The 16,156-nt window shown below is 39.4% G+C and overlaps 1 protein-coding gene across 1 annotated transcript; it reads right to left on the bottom strand.

The window, feature by feature from the left end:
- Positions 1-368: 368 nt before the first annotated feature.
- On the bottom strand, positions 369-4,616 carry LOC135461596 (muscarinic acetylcholine receptor M4-like). The gene is made up of 2 exons (XM_064738766.1): positions 4,168-4,616; positions 369-1,029 (listed from the first exon to the last, which is right to left on the bottom strand). The coding sequence occupies exons 1-2, from the start codon at positions 4,614-4,616 to the stop codon at positions 369-371; spliced, it is 1,110 nt and encodes a 369-aa protein (XP_064594836.1).
- Between the last annotated feature and the right edge of the window lie 11,540 nt (positions 4,617-16,156).

Raw genomic sequence — 16,156 nt, forward strand, 5'->3', positions numbered from 1 at the left:
AAGACCAATCAAATAAATAAATAAATTTTCCGTCGTGCTTAGCAATTTTTCAGTCATATGACGATGAGGAGTCACTAGATCTGTGTCTTTTTTTTTAGTCCATGCCGACAAAGTGCTGTCCCCACTGAAGTACCATGCCAAAGACACCAGACATTACATCCTATCTGGTCAAATTATACTGGCAACGGGCCAACCAGTTATGTTTCTTTGTTGTAACTTTCCAATGTTGAGCGCCAAGCGACTAAGTACTATTTTTATTGTCGTTGGTATGACCAGATCACAAGACATTGAGGAGGACGCTCTAACTACTAGGCCAGCGAAGCAGTCCCCTGACATCAGTAAATTGACCTTCCACGGGTAGAAGATGGTCAAGGTGTCCGGCATCTACCCGATAATACTTTCAAACAGGCATGTCTAAGTTCCTTGCTGCTGAAATTGTACAGGAAAGGGTTTAGAGTAGAGTTCAGGTAAGTCATCCAAAACGTCATCGTGTAGATCTCCTTAGGAACCAAATCCGGAGAAACACAGCTAACATCAAACACAATATGAAACGGCAACCAGCAAATCACATATCCTGCGATGATATACGTCAGAGTCACAAAGACTTTCCTGTCTCTGGAATTATGCGAAGATTTCGACCTTTCTGATGTCCCGACAATTACATCAAGTTGTTCTGGATGAACTTGTATTCGTCCAGTGGAAACCTCCGTTCTTCTCTCATTGGCTGGTCCAGTCCTCATAAAACTTTCACCAACGTCTATAACTGACAATTGCTTATTAGCCAGAGTGACGCCGTCTGGATTTACAACCTTCTGCTTCTCGATGACGTTGACCCTTCTCCTGCGCATGAACAGCAGCACCCGGATGTAGCAGAACATGAGCACGAGGAAGGCTCCGTGGTGGCCTACCACGGCGATCACGATGACGAATTCCCTGTTGAGGGACGGCTCCCAGATACACACCCCAGGTTTTCTGTGCCGTATCCGGTCCACCACACACGGCGGCAGCCAAAGGACCAACATAAACAACCTGTGAAAACAAAGACAAGGAAGCGTTAGTAAAAGGGCAATCAGTCAATCACGATTCTCTGGAAACAATGCAAACTTAGTCATCTGCTACATTACACAAAAAAGAGATGGAATATCTTTGTCCGAAGATTTCCGAAGACGTGGGAGTTAGATGTAACGATTACCAAAGAGGGGTATTGTAGACCACCTTTCAAAACGAAAGGTTTGGCTCTAGAGTGTCGATAGTTTCAAGCTTACAATCCTGCTCCAAGATATGTCAAAACACATCATTCTCTGCTGTTAGCGTATAAGCCACCTTCTGGCTTTGCGAGCATAACTATACAGAAAAGAACCCTTTTATAACTTTTACGTTCAAACACTAAGTGTGCTAAGACAATTAATATCACTGGCTTCCACAGTGTCTCCATTCGTGACCTCTGTGCCTGTAGCTTCGTGTCAGATCGAGGTTTTTGTCGTATTTGTAGGCCACAAAATCACAAAAAATTTACTTGAGCATGATCGTCTATAAAACAAGAGAAACCTACGATAATATGAAAAATAACGTCCATTTCATTGGATAAGCTGCATGTGCTGTCTGGTCCTATCCTGACCAATTAATTGCAGGTTGGCGCTATTCAAATGTCAACTTACTGAATAAATGGTGTGACTCTTCACCGGCATCTTATGTACATAGAGAAATAATGATGGTCGCTGCGACGAATGTAGAACACGAATGTGGTGGAGTTAAATCAATTTTAGGGTGCATTTTCTCATTTTCTCCAGGTACATGTGACTCTTCACCGGCATCTTATGTACACAGAGAAATAATGATGGTCGCTTCGACGAATGTAGTACACGAATGTGGTGGAGTTAAATCAATTTTAGGATGCTTTTTCTCATTTTCTTCAGGTAACCAAGGTATTCATTGCCTTTTAGACCTTATTCATTTTACATAAACAGCTGCTGTCTGTTTCTTTTAGAGAGTCGCCTATATTCAGCTGTCTGTAAAATCAGCCACACTTGCTACCAGAATCGCCTTTTAGTCAGTGGCACTTAACAACACAAGCTCTACACATTGATATGTTTCAAGTTCACATTATTGCATGGAAAATGAAGTTTGAACACGTTTTCTAATTCACAATGTTGAAGCCCATAAGCCCCGTTTCGACAGCAAGAACCCTTTGCCTTATCTATATATAGGCGACTCTAAAAGAAATAGACAATAGAACAGTTTATCTGAGGTAAACTGACAAGAGACCATATTTAACCCATTGTCTGTGACCATTTTTGAACCATCACACAGTCTTCGCTGCTGAGCTATTATAAACTCTCTTCATTCTAGTCCTGTATATTCATCCCGGTCTGATCATAGCTTAATATTATATCTAATTGGTATTTAACGCCCTATTAAATATCTTTTTACCTTATATGACGACTATCTGGTTTATGTGTGAAAGAATCAGACGTGCCTGAAATTGTTATACAGGACACAAATTTTTTATACAGGACTTAACTTCTCTTCATTGCTCTGTTTTGCTAAAAAGCACGTCCCTACAAGTCAACTGCTTTCGTATACCCCGTTCACATGGGCAAAGTTAAGCTGGTTTAACTTGCGAAAGTGGCTTTGAGCCAGTTTGACGTCGACCATGTGAACGCAAAGTGGAGCATTTAATCCGGTTTATTGCCCCCGCCAGCGAAGTGGCTCGAAGCCAGTTTCAGGGCTTGAGCCGGTTTATCTTTGCCGTGTGAACGGTAACCGGATTAAATGCATTTTTGACGCGCATGCGGACATAGCATGGTTGACAAGGTCGACAATCAAAGATGGACAGTTGAGAGATAAATTGGGGCGGCGAAGAAACGATGGCACTAATCGCTGTTTGGGGCGATAACATCATACAATAACAAATGAATATTTCTGTAAGAAACAAGAAGGTGTGGCACAAGATGCAAGTCGGTGAAGCTACGTATAAACCGGGCATGACCCTGCAATTACTAAACCGGCTTAAATGTGACGGTATGAACGGGCAAATCGCTGAACTGGCTTCAAACCGGCTTGGCCTCATGGGCGTGTGAACGCACGCATGTTTACAACCGGCTCAGCCGGCTAAGAGTTTATCCCGATTAAATTTTGTCCGTCTGAACAGGGTAATAGACAGCCCCAAGCCGTTTATTTCACCTCTCGAATACAGCACCCGTTTTCTGTAGGACCATGTAGGATACTTGTAACTTGTAGAATCAAGAAAGTGACAAATGTATGTACTAACGTTTACGCAATTATACCACATTGTTTTTATTTCCTCTCATAGAATCAAACTGTGAAGACATACTGCCGTGAGATCATACAGCTCATAACCGGGCTTAGAGTAAAGTGGATGACAGTTTAGGTGAATGACGTCAATATCCGCCATTTACCCAGCATGCCACTTGCTTTTGAACAAATATGATCTCACCCGAGAAACAAGTTAAAAGAAAGATAATACTATACATTTCTAACACTATCACTTAACAAAAATATCATACATACAACAGCGATGATAACACGTAAAATAGTCAGCCCTTAAACATCGATGATAATACCTAGTACTGTCAACCATATAACAGTGATGATAACACTTAATATAGTCAGCCATTAAACATCGATGATAATACTTAGCCCTGTCAACCATACAAAATGGATGATACTGCATGATAATATCTTCAACCGTATGACAACAATGATAACACATAATAGCTTAATAATAATAATAATAATATGTCAACCATATAACAGCGATGTTAATACCTAATACTGTCAACCATACAACAAGGGTGATAACACTTAATACTTTCAACTGTATAACATCGACGATAAGACTTTGTGCTGTCAACCATATAACAGCGATGTTAATACCTAATACTGTCAAGCATATAATAAGGGTGATGACACTTAATACTTTCAACTTTATAACATCGATGATAATACTTAACAATGTCAACTCCATAATATTGACGATAATACTTAATACTGTCAACTCTACAACATCGACAATAATACTTAATACTGTCAACTCTATAACATCGATGGTAACACTTAATACTGTCAACTCTATAACATCGAAAATAATACTTAATACTGTCAACTCTATAACATCGATGATAATACTATCAGCTACATACTCACCATATCGCACCGATGATTATAAGGCACTTTTTGCGAGTGTGGTGAGTCCGGTAATGAAGACTCCATGTCACAGACCAGAAGCGGTCCAGAGAGATAGCGATGAGGGTGAACACGGACGCGAACGTCATGCCGTAGTCACAGAAGATCCAGATGGCACACATGATTTCCCCGAACGGCCAGTACCCCAGGGTGACGTCCAGGGTGTAAAACGACATGGCAGTCACCGCCACAGCGATGTCTGTCACCGCGAGGTTGATGATGTAATAGCTGAACAGGGTTTGTAGCCGCTTCTCTGCCTTGATGGCCATCAGCACCAGGACGTTGCCGACGATGGTAACAATAACGATGATGTAAAAGACGACGCAGATGATGATTTTGTCGGCTGGTAAGCCCTGCTGTTCTGTCACATCTCCCGTAACGTTAGTATTATTCGCTGTCTGATTCTCCATGACACCTGTACTATATACATGTATACCTGATTAACGGAAGCTTTACGTCTTGCTCAATACATGCACTACGGACAGTGATCCTGCTATCTGCATGATGTATGCGAGTCATCAGCCTATCATGACTGAGAAATGGTCAATTTTACCCATAAAACCTCGCTCACGTATCTCCACTATTCTCATACCAATCGTGAACCCCGGTGCATGACAATACTTACTTTACTATTGATAATCGATAGTTGGCTCAACATATTTAAACTGGCTTTAACCATAGTAATGTCTGTGGATTAGGAGTAGTTAAACATTACATTTTGGACAAGAAATGATTAGGGTTTTTTTCAATTTACTGCTCAATTTGGTGTAATTTTGCTCGGATTTGTGTGTGTGTGTGTGTGTGTGTGTGCGTGTGTGTTTGCTGTTTGAATTTTGTATGCGCCTTGCTCAGGACTGTTTCCTTAATACGACTACGCAGGTTTATGACCATAAGAAACCATTTTCGGGATGTGACGATCTGTCGGTGTACTGTTGGTATTAATGATATTATAGTTGGAGAAGATGTGATGTAAAACGGCATTTTAGATCTGATTAAATTCTATGTCACTGTCACTAGATCTTCATATCCTCCACAAATGTAGTGTTATTCACTTCTGTCTTGCACTTGCAAAAATACAGGATGCATGATCAACAGCCCGTAAATCATGAATTTGCAAAAATTATGTGTTTATTTATTTATTTGATGTTTTACGCCATACTTGAGAATAATTCGCCTATACGACGGCGGCCAACGTTATGGCGGAAGGAAACTGGGCAGAGCGTCAGGTTACTGAAGACCTGACCACGTACGGCCTGAAAGGAAGCCAGCATGATCTGGACGTGAACTCACAGCGATCGCATGGCTGAGAGGCTCCTGGGACATTGCGCCGCGCTGGCGTGCTATTGGAAAAATTAGACTAATGAATAAATCTCGAATATACAGCGAGAAATTCGGTTACAGTGCATATTTTGCCTCAGTCCATTTGTTTGAGTGATGGGATTATTGATTATTATACCTGTCGAATGAATGCGCTTATTTATACCTGTCGAATGAATGCGCTTATTTATACCTGTCGAATGAATGCGCTTATTATACCTGTCGAATGAATGCGCTTAACCTTCCACTAAGACATTGTGTTCAGTGCCTCTTCGGCTAACCGCGTGTGTAAACAGGTTCGGGAATCAATGTCCATTCCACAGAATATATGTTGCCCTTGTCAGAACTAAACTTAAGTGTACACTTGTGCAACAGGCTGTAACAGTTTGCGCATGTATAATTGAATTGGTTCCAGCCAACTTCAGCGTTTAGAGAGCAATAGCAATTCATGCTTTCGAGACAAAACGTCAGGTTGAGATAAAATGCCTCCGCGGCATATTTGCTTTCAGACTTGCCTTCAGTAAAATGTCAGGAGTTGTTGGTGATACATTGATCCACATAACTCATTGTTCAGTCTCTTCAACCTTTTACTCGCTACGTGCGTTATTGGCCTTAATAAGGCTTTAGCAAGTAATGGAGCATACCGCAAAAGTTGGCCGCCTTGGATCCTTCTATTCATACTCGGTTTAACACCCTCAAGGCAAGCCATAGCTATAGTGATGCAAGAAAATTATCCTATTACAGGAAGTCCATGGCAACACATCAACTTAAAAACACCTCATCGAGGCATTATTGTTTTCAAGTATTTTTCATAAATTTAATGCAAGGATTTATTGAAAATCGAAGCCGCTGAACACATGGACGTTCCCAGGTGTTGCTAAGTGGTACGGGACGACAAGTGGCACTTTTTTGGCAAAAGGGTGTATTTTTTATTTCTGTCCTTCCACTTATCTATCGCATAGATATTGCTAATCATCTTAGGTTTGCCATAACTGTCAATTAATGTGTCAGTATCTCAACATTGTGTTTTCTTGGAGGATTCTCAAAATATCCATGTTCATGAACTGCGCATTGATTGTGGCTAAACCAGAATTAATATGAAAACACTTTAGTGGGAATAATCACTAGTCGGTTTATACAAATAGGTTGTTGAAAGCCGTAATATTGCACATGGCAGAATTCAGACAGTGTATAGTTTTCCCACTTAGCATTAAGCCACGAAATTACATGAAATGTAGTGGAAAATGACGTTAACTGGTTATTGCCTCGTCATAGAAGCATGAGCCCGGAAGGTAAATTGTGTATTGGTCTACACTGCAACAGTAAAGTAAAACTAAGAACCTGACAACGTGATACCCACTGGTTGCTACAAAGCAGGGCTATATTTTATTTACGTGAACAGCGGTAATAAAATCCAGAACTAATACGAACTGTGAGACCCTTTGTTCAATGGAAATTAATTCTGAACAAGTGCATAATCACGTATTTACAATTACGCTCTTCGTTAATTCTATGACCTGTTTAGAAAATTTAAAAAATGTCCACACTATTGTTTTTTAACAACTTTTACCGCCATAAATATTTAAAGAGTTTGAACAATACAAGGGTTCTTTGGAATCACAAATGCAGCCGGGAGGAGCTCGGTGCAATGAGGCACATGCTGTGCTTGTAGAGATGTCTGTTCACTTTTACATCCGTTGACCACCACTTGCCTTCTGCCATATCTGCAGGTCACTAGTGGGTAAGTTCGTTAATATCTTAGCACAATTCTTCAGTATAGCTTTAATCAATACTCAGTCGATCAGGCATTCTAGTAATATGTTCATCTGAAATTTCAGTTTTCTCAGAAGCGACTCTTCTGGTGAACAAACTCAATACAAGTAAACAACATTAATTAACGATTACCGTACGTGGGAAGGTCTTCCGGCAACCTGCGGATGGTCGTGGGCTTCCCCCGTGCTCTGCCCGGTTTCCTCCCACCATAATGTTGGCCGCCGTCGTATAAGTGAAATATTCTTGAGTACAGCGTAAAACACCAATCAAATAAAAAAAATTAAATTAGGGATTAAGACGAGTATTTATGAAAGAAGTGTGCTTATAGAACCGGCATCAAGAAGCACGTCTCCAAAAAATAAACATTACTTTCATTTTCATTTATTCACCAAAATATGCGCAATGTCTTTACAACACAGATTATTAATATTGACAGAGACAACAGACTATAAGGGTCTGTTCTGCCCCATAACGGGTCAATAGAAAAGATACATATATTACGTGTAATGGTGATAACATTTTGATATCCAGTTTAATTCCTGAATATTAGTCTAGGTTGTGCATAGCAAATTATAAACCCTTATCTGTAGAATGATAAAGTGGGTCATTTCAAACCTACTAGGAGAGAATGGGGTGAAGTATCTTCGTTTAATTTAAACAGAGTTAAGTTGTCCTCTTAAAACCAAGCTGATATAGTCGCAAGTATGCAGGACATTAAATACTTATGATGAAATTTGGATTCTTCTGAAGCTTTGTAGTATCTTACACAAAAATGTCTGAATCTGGCTAATGCGAGGAACCAATTTTAACTACAAACAAATAAAAAATGTGCTTATATTAATCATTTATGGGGTCCGGGGTTCAAACTGTAAAAGTAAGTTTCTTTTAAATATATATATATTACTTAGATAAGGCACTCATAATTTAATAGTATATTTATTGGTGTGTGAAAGAATTTATTTTATGTCATGTTTAAAAGCTGGTTTGATCAAACTGACACATGCATAAAGCTTACGTTTTTACTGACTGCGTGGTTGCACGTCCATCTAGCTGGTGTTGGATTTTGCATTTTCGTTGAGTATGCCAATTTCCGACATACCATCACTGTCCACTTTGAATTTTAACAATATAAGTCAAAAGCGACCATAAAAACGAGTTTTTCTATGTCACCATAGTATTGGCACGACTCGACCACCCAAGTGTGGAGTTAGCCCGGCTTCCCCACCCCACAGTGGAATTGGCCCTGCTGCCCCATCCCATAGTGGAATGCGTCCTGTGGATCACTGAGTTGCTGAGAGAGGAGGCAGTCCGACTGGTGCGTCGACTCTGGGAAATTTTCTCGTTGATCTTCTTGAAGAACATGTTGTGGTGCTTCCGGTCTAGAACAGTTACTATGCAGAATAGAATCAGGAACATAACCAGACCGGTAGCAATTCCTATTCCCACCATTCCACCTCGATCTGTAAGAAAATGGTTACAGTATAAATAAAGACATACAGCATAGAATGTTAAACCAGGAGATATAGTTCATGTAATGCGACATTTAATTCAAAATGGTAGCACTAACAGTGTGAATACGTGTCGGTCCGATAGCCTGCAAATCTCGCTCTAAAGCGTGGTTTCGCCTTACATGACTGATACGCCAAAAGCAGCGCAAATGGCCACACTCGAAACACATTTTGAAATCTGTTTTATTCTTCGGAGTCGGTTAATGATGCAATAACTCCGGTGAGTCACCTTCTCGACATTGCAGCTCTTCACATTTTCTACTGTCATAAGACATTAAGTGATGTAATCTGTGAAAAAAATTGCATTCACTTCAAAGAAAATAAGCAGTCAGATTTGCATCAAAATACATTAATAAACTTTTTACACAATTAATAGTAGTAATATAGAGCAAAGGAGAGCACGGAGGGTAAACCCAGTGCAGCTAAGACTGCACGATAGTTGCCAAACTTCTGCAACCCCATTTGACAGCATCCACACTGTCGTCGCTGCTCTGGCTTTACTCTCCTTGCTGCAGCATATTGGCGATTATGAATTGTGCTTAGACCTCACCTAGGCCCGTACCCCCACAGCCGATCTCGTCACAACCTGCTGAGCAGCCACAATCATTGTCCCCGTCACACCGGTATGACATTGGTACACACTCCCTGTTAGCGCACAAATACTCGAACCACTTACAACCTGCCGAATAAGAAGTATAGATCCGAGGTTCAATCCCGAATCGAGTCATACCTAAAATTTCAAGATCGGTTATATTGGCACTGCTTCGGTTAAAAGGTGCTCAGCATGAGAAGAATACTAGTAGGCAAGGTACAGCTTGGACCGGTGTCAGTATCAAGTGGCTGAGCGGGGCGTCGTGTCTGGTGTCTTCGGCATGGCGTTTCGGTGAGTCAGCATTGGACCCAGGCTGCTGTAAGGCACCTTCGTGATATAACCAAACTACTGTTGAAAGCGACGTTGTAACCAAACCAAACAAACGAAGTTCTTAATAAGGACTACAGTAGAGAAACAGGCCAAAAAGTGAACTAACCCAGGGATAAACTTACATGTATATATGTCGTAGCTGTTACTGTGTCTCTAACATCTTTGGTGAGGTCGGAATTAGACTTAATATAAGTAAAGACGTTGGCCTGAAAACCTGAAGATGATATAAAAATATATCATATGGGCGAACTTTAAAGGTTATTTAAAGACAAAGAATACACTAACTTGAAGTATATGTCAGGTGAAAAATCATTAAGCACTGGGCATAAAAATAGTTCGATTTAATTTTTTAGAATTTTTTCACCCTATATTAAAATGCATTTGATAGTTTGAATTCTAGGATGGCCTTTTCAGAAAATATTGAGTTTTTGCCACTTAACCCGCAGACTGCCACGTTTCATCAGTTAAAGTGCATATGCATATAGATTTAAAAATACATTCACCGAATTGACCTTGAAACGAGCTATTTCAAGCCTAAAGATATAAATATGACGTCCCCGATACCATCTGGTTCAGTACAGACCACAGTAAAATCGGATGATTTAAAACTAGGTTACTCGGGTGGAAAAATTCTAAAATGATAAATCGAACTATTTTGTGGACATCGTTTAATGGTATTTCATCTGATATGTACTTCATTATACCCAAGCCTCGACAACTGCTTTGTCGGATACACTTCCATACTTCTCAGAGTATGAGCGCCATCTACATCACTGGCGAGAAACTGCATGCATACGTTACTATCGAACAAGATAACCGTCGTGGAGCGGATAAACAGGAGCGGATAAACAAATCTAACGGGAGACTTACTGGTGATTGGTGATCTTACTCCACTGATGTCCGTACCTGTAATTAACAACATGAATCAGTTTCATTACCAGGTGAAATTATATATCTTTGTCTTACGACAAGTGTTCCATGCAAAGCACATATCCCGATAATGTCCCGAAAATCCATTTTCATTACTTTTCTTTTAGTTATTACAAAAATGTAACATTTCTACGTTATCTCACGCGCATTAAATTACCCAATACAAAAATACAGTGCAGTAAAGTACGGGGAAATGTAAAAGCGATAAGCCTACTCGTGCAGAAATAACTGAACTAATCATAAGGTAAAATGTCGGATGTTCAGAGTTCAAATCCTTAAACGGAATCCTCACAATCCTTTTGCAATGATTCAGTATTTCAAATGAGCCTCTCTTTTTAAAGTGTTTATATAAATACAGCTCTGGAGTTTAAATTTTTCCGTGGATAGTCCAGGTTTGCTTACAGAATACACGAAAAGGTATAAAAAAAAATATAATAAGAAAATTATGGTTTTATGGAAATGAAGGTATGACCAAGAAATTGAAAATGTGAATTTTTGAAGCATATATTACATCTGCTTATAACCCCTTTACTGTAAGCATATTTTCCGTCAGTGGTGGGAAATATTCGGAAATGACGTCATCGATGCATGTACTGGGAACGCCAGTCTTAGCTTAGCGTTCCCTATTCGAGCTCTCCCCACCACCATTAAAGTTGACGTCACCACAGCAGTATTCTTAATTTCTGGACTGATCGCTGGGGAAAATTTTAGCTTTTACGCCCAAAGAAGAAATCTGAGAACCATGTTTGTACTTTTATATGTTAGGTCACATCATATGTTTCGTCTTAAGAAATATATACCAAACGTTTCCTGTATTCTTTAAGTAATACTGTATTACTGTATAAGTAATACTAAGCACTGCAGCACAAGGATCATGTGGAAGGCTTTCATTCATTACAGCAACCCAGTTTTATAATAATGTCTTTTGCACTTCGTAATATAAGTCGCCCGAAAGCCAGAGAAGGTGTTGCTGACTTACTTGCAGCCAGTGTAGTATAAATGTCCCAAAAGGCAAAGGGGGTGCTGTTAACTTACATGCTGTCAATGTAGTATAGGTGGCCCAAAAGCCAGAGGGGTTGCTGTTAACTTACATGCTGTCAATGTAGTATAGATGGCCCAAAAGCCAGAGGGGTTGCTGTTAACTTACATGCTGTCAATGTAGTATAGATGGCCCAAAAGCCAGAGGGGCTGCTGTTGACTTACTTGCAGCCAATTTAGTATAAGTGGCCCGGAAGTCAGAGAAGGTGTTATTAATGTATTTGCAGCCAATGTAGTATGGGTGGCCCTGAAACCAGAGAAGGTGTTGTTGACTTACTTGCAGCCAATGTGGTATAGGTGGCCCGGAAACCAGAGAAGGTGTTGTTGGAGTCAGTCTGGAACATCAGCCATAACCACCGTGCACCCGACGTCACAGAGAAGCCCGTGTCACAGAACTCTCCCAGTATCCCCTCATTTCGACTGCCATTGCGGAACTTCAACGAAAGAAAGAGAGAGTAATGAATCAGATACTGTTATGTGTAACCGTATACATGAATTCAGTATTTTACGGATATGATAATTACTCAAAATACGTTAAAGGACATAAGAAAAGTTTAGTTTACTTTTCTTAATACGTGGTATATGTTGTTGACTAACGTACAAACATATTAAAGTACAAAAAATGCCTCTCAGCTTTCTTCCTGGGGCGTCCATGGTGATAGCTGGCAATAAAACCTTGTTGGGGCTGAGCTCGAAGTAGGGGCGCAAAGCTGCTCCAGCGTTCCCTATATGTTCACCGTTGATGGTGTCATTTCCGAATATTTCCTAACATTGACGAAATATTATTAATAAATATAAAATATGCCTCAAAAGAGAAAACAAATTTTCAATTTCTTCTTCATTTCTCTTAAATTCATACTCTTCGCTTTACAGTGTCTTTTCATGTATCCCTTAAGGCTACTTCGTGAAACGACCAATCAGATTCTAGAACCTACAAAAGCTGTGTTCATTTTGCTTCACTCCTTAAAATAAAATTTATTTATTTTTAATAATGAATAAAAAAGATGTTTTGTATGGAGGAATAACATCACCTCGCATATAAGGACATTTTGTTCCCTTGTGATGTCTGTATATAAATATCGCTGACGCCGTTAGACGCAATTTACGTACAAAAAAGTCGCCTTGAGACTCCAGTAGCAATATAAACAGCCTTTTGATTGTCAACGTTTGTGTCAGCCCCTTCTGATTGCAACACTGTCTATGTTGTCCTCAACAACGAACCTGCCAATACCGCATCGGGTGAAGGGTATGTGTATACTCACGAGGTTTTTATCTATGACAAGTAAACAATCTGACACTTCATCTAAACGGGTAAACGGGTATCTGCAGAAATGAAAGACTTCAGAAAGCATCTGTTCAACACCCTTTTACTCCACGCTTTTATCATCTACTTATGGTTGACTTCCTTGGTGTTAAGAAACTTCTAACAGCTCTTGTCATTGGTTTAATGTCCTATAGATATTATTTTGTACAAGATCCAGTATAATCTGTTGTCTTTAATTTGCCCTTAATTCTATAGACAAACCAAGGGCTTGTGAATCATCATTTCATTTGGGGCACGTCATGATAACCCAGTACTATAAATAATTCTAGGCCATTTACGTATGATACATTGCAATTTACGTCGCTGCATTTTTTTACCTCATTCTAGTTAATGAATAAAACCCTAACTGCACGAGGTAATGTGACTAGATGCTATACCGGTTACGTGTTATCATTTACCTATTACACATGCATCACGCTGTTGTTGCTGCTGTGGTTTTTACCTTTGTGCTTTTATTATATTCTGTCTACGGCGAGATGAAAAGGATCTTCATCAACAACAAAGTTATCATTCGGCCATTTTTAATACCTTTACTTTATATGCACAAACAGGAATTATTGTGAAAATATTTGTAGCTGTTATCCGTATCAAAATTCATCCAGATTGCAACATAACAGTACTTCAACCACACACTAATAAAAAGAATACCAAAATTTCCGAAAATGTTAAGCTAGATATCTTTCAAAACGTAATTCATACTTGGCAATGAGGCCCATCGCTCTCAATGAATCACTTTTTACAAAACAGTGACAAGACAGAAAACTGTCCAAATAACCTTGACCAGCGCTCACATGTTAACCGTCACATGTTTACCTGAAGAAAGTCCCTACACTCGCCAGCCCGCCTCTCTCCTGTCATGCTAGCTGCCGTTATGATCACGTGATGGTTGGCCGGTGCTTGGAACCTCCAAATACATCTGATGGAGTTTGGGTAGTCATTGGGGTAGTTTGGAGAGGTTATCTCCCCTGTCTGGTTCACAGACAGCGTCAGGAAAAATCCACAGTCTGTAACAAACCACACTGGCTTAAAAAGATAACTTCTGTACTTATTGATAGACCGTACCGAAGATCTTCCTTTCCACAACGGAGGTAAAAGGTCTTACTGTTTTAGTCGGCACTCTATTTTTGTGCGTACTTTCTTAAGGATTTCTGATGACAAATGGTTCTTTGTCTAACCAAGAGTTCCTCAAGTAACTGATACCTCTCAGTTGAAGCTAACTTAAAATTGAAATGTCAGCTTTGAAATCTTTACAGAAGACGAACATTGAAATGGTATAACATAGTTAATCGTGATTAAGCTCATTACTTTTAAGCCTATTTAAAAGCTTTTAAAACTATTTTTGGAAGCAAATAATCAAAATTGGTTGATTCGTTGACCAAAATGGTAATTACTCGATATTTTTTTTATTGTAAGACTTACCTATTATATTTGTGGACGAATTACTTGGAATGATAAAGGCTAAAAAGAGAAGTTCACATTGAAATAAATAAACTGAGTTGGGCCTTATTACTCTTTTTACTCTTCACTTAAGCACTAATAAAATTAGATCACTAACTCCCATTCTAAAAGAGTTCTCTGTCTAATTAACGATGAAAAAAAGGAGTTATCTGGGTAGCAAATATGCTTGTTAACTTCGGCTACATTTAAATTAAGTATATTACTAGTTAGTGTATTTCAGGTGGTATGTATGAGATTGATTGATTGATTGATTGATTGATTGATTGATTGATTGATTGATTGATTGATTGATTGGCTGTTTTACGCCATACTCAAGAATATTTCACTTATACGACGGCGGCCAGAATTATGACAGTAGGGAAACCGTGCAGAATCCGGGGGAAACTCACGATCCATCGACCATCTACATGTTGGCTCTCGCAATAGGCTGGAAGGGAACAATTGCTATTCTTTCCTTAAGCTATTTTTATCCTTATTTTAAGTTCTTATTTTTTGATATATTTATGTCTTTTACCGCAGTATTCAAGATTTTGTTTTCATTTACACGATCATTTTTATGGATGGCCTTAAACTCTTAGTAACGCGAATTACATTAATACCCATATATCTTTTCTTCATAAAACTGTAATCGCATTGTATCTACACCTACTACAAACCCCATATGATTTATTTATTGGTTTGATTGTTTTTTTACGCCGTACTCAAGAATATTTCACTTATACGATGGCGGCCAAACTCAATATGGCAATGTATATACTTGTACACATAGCACAAATAAGAAGTCTACGTGACATCTTTACAACCGCTACGGAATTGTAGCCAAATTGAGCTTTTTGATATTTAAAAAGGTCTCGTAGATATATTAATTGTGTAAACGTACCTGAACTTAGAATCAGTAAAACAAAATAACAAGCTTCTACTGCCATCATACAGCCTACCATACGCCCTTGCGCCATGGCGTCTCCAGTTAGCCCAAACAACAAACATGGCGGAGTAATACTTAATATTCAGGGTCTGTCTAGATTCATACATCGGTGTATGAATATATAAATTGTCATTGTGCCTGTGTCACACATCTGACCTGTCCATGGAACACGGGCACCAATGTCCTCTCCCGCCCCGTCTCCTAGGGAAAGGTATGTCGTACCATACACGTCCGAAGCGATCACGTGACATATTAGCTTTCGGTTGGCCATGTTCGCAGCTCGACTTGTACATTATCCGCTCTGAATCGTTACATTCACTCAATTGGAACTCGATCCTATCAACCACGCTCTCCTCATTGTGTCAAAGCTTTAATAGCTTAAAGTTAAGATAATAAAGTCGCGATTAACACGAATATAACCGACACAATTAACCACTTGGACAGCATCCGAAGTTCACAAACTGGCAGTTGCTAGGGTTGGACACGGCTGCTCTCCCAAAATTAAGATCATTTTATTTTGCTACATTGTTGGTTTTAGTTACTTCTGTTCATTATTAACACCGCCCTGGTCGTTGGTTTTCCCCGGGCTCTGCCCAGTTTCCACCCACCATAATGCTGGCCGCCGTCGAACAAGTGAAATATTCTTTAGTACAACGTAAATCACCAATCAAATAGATAAAATAAATAAATAAATCATTATTAAAACAAAAATTAAAATACATGTAAAGATTCCCAAACAAGTTGTCAATCGCTCT

Source organism: Liolophura sinensis, chromosome 1 (genome assembly GCF_032854445.1).
Source record: "Liolophura sinensis isolate JHLJ2023 chromosome 1, CUHK_Ljap_v2, whole genome shotgun sequence".
Classification (NCBI taxonomy): domain Eukaryota; kingdom Metazoa; phylum Mollusca; class Polyplacophora; order Chitonida; family Chitonidae; genus Liolophura; species Liolophura sinensis.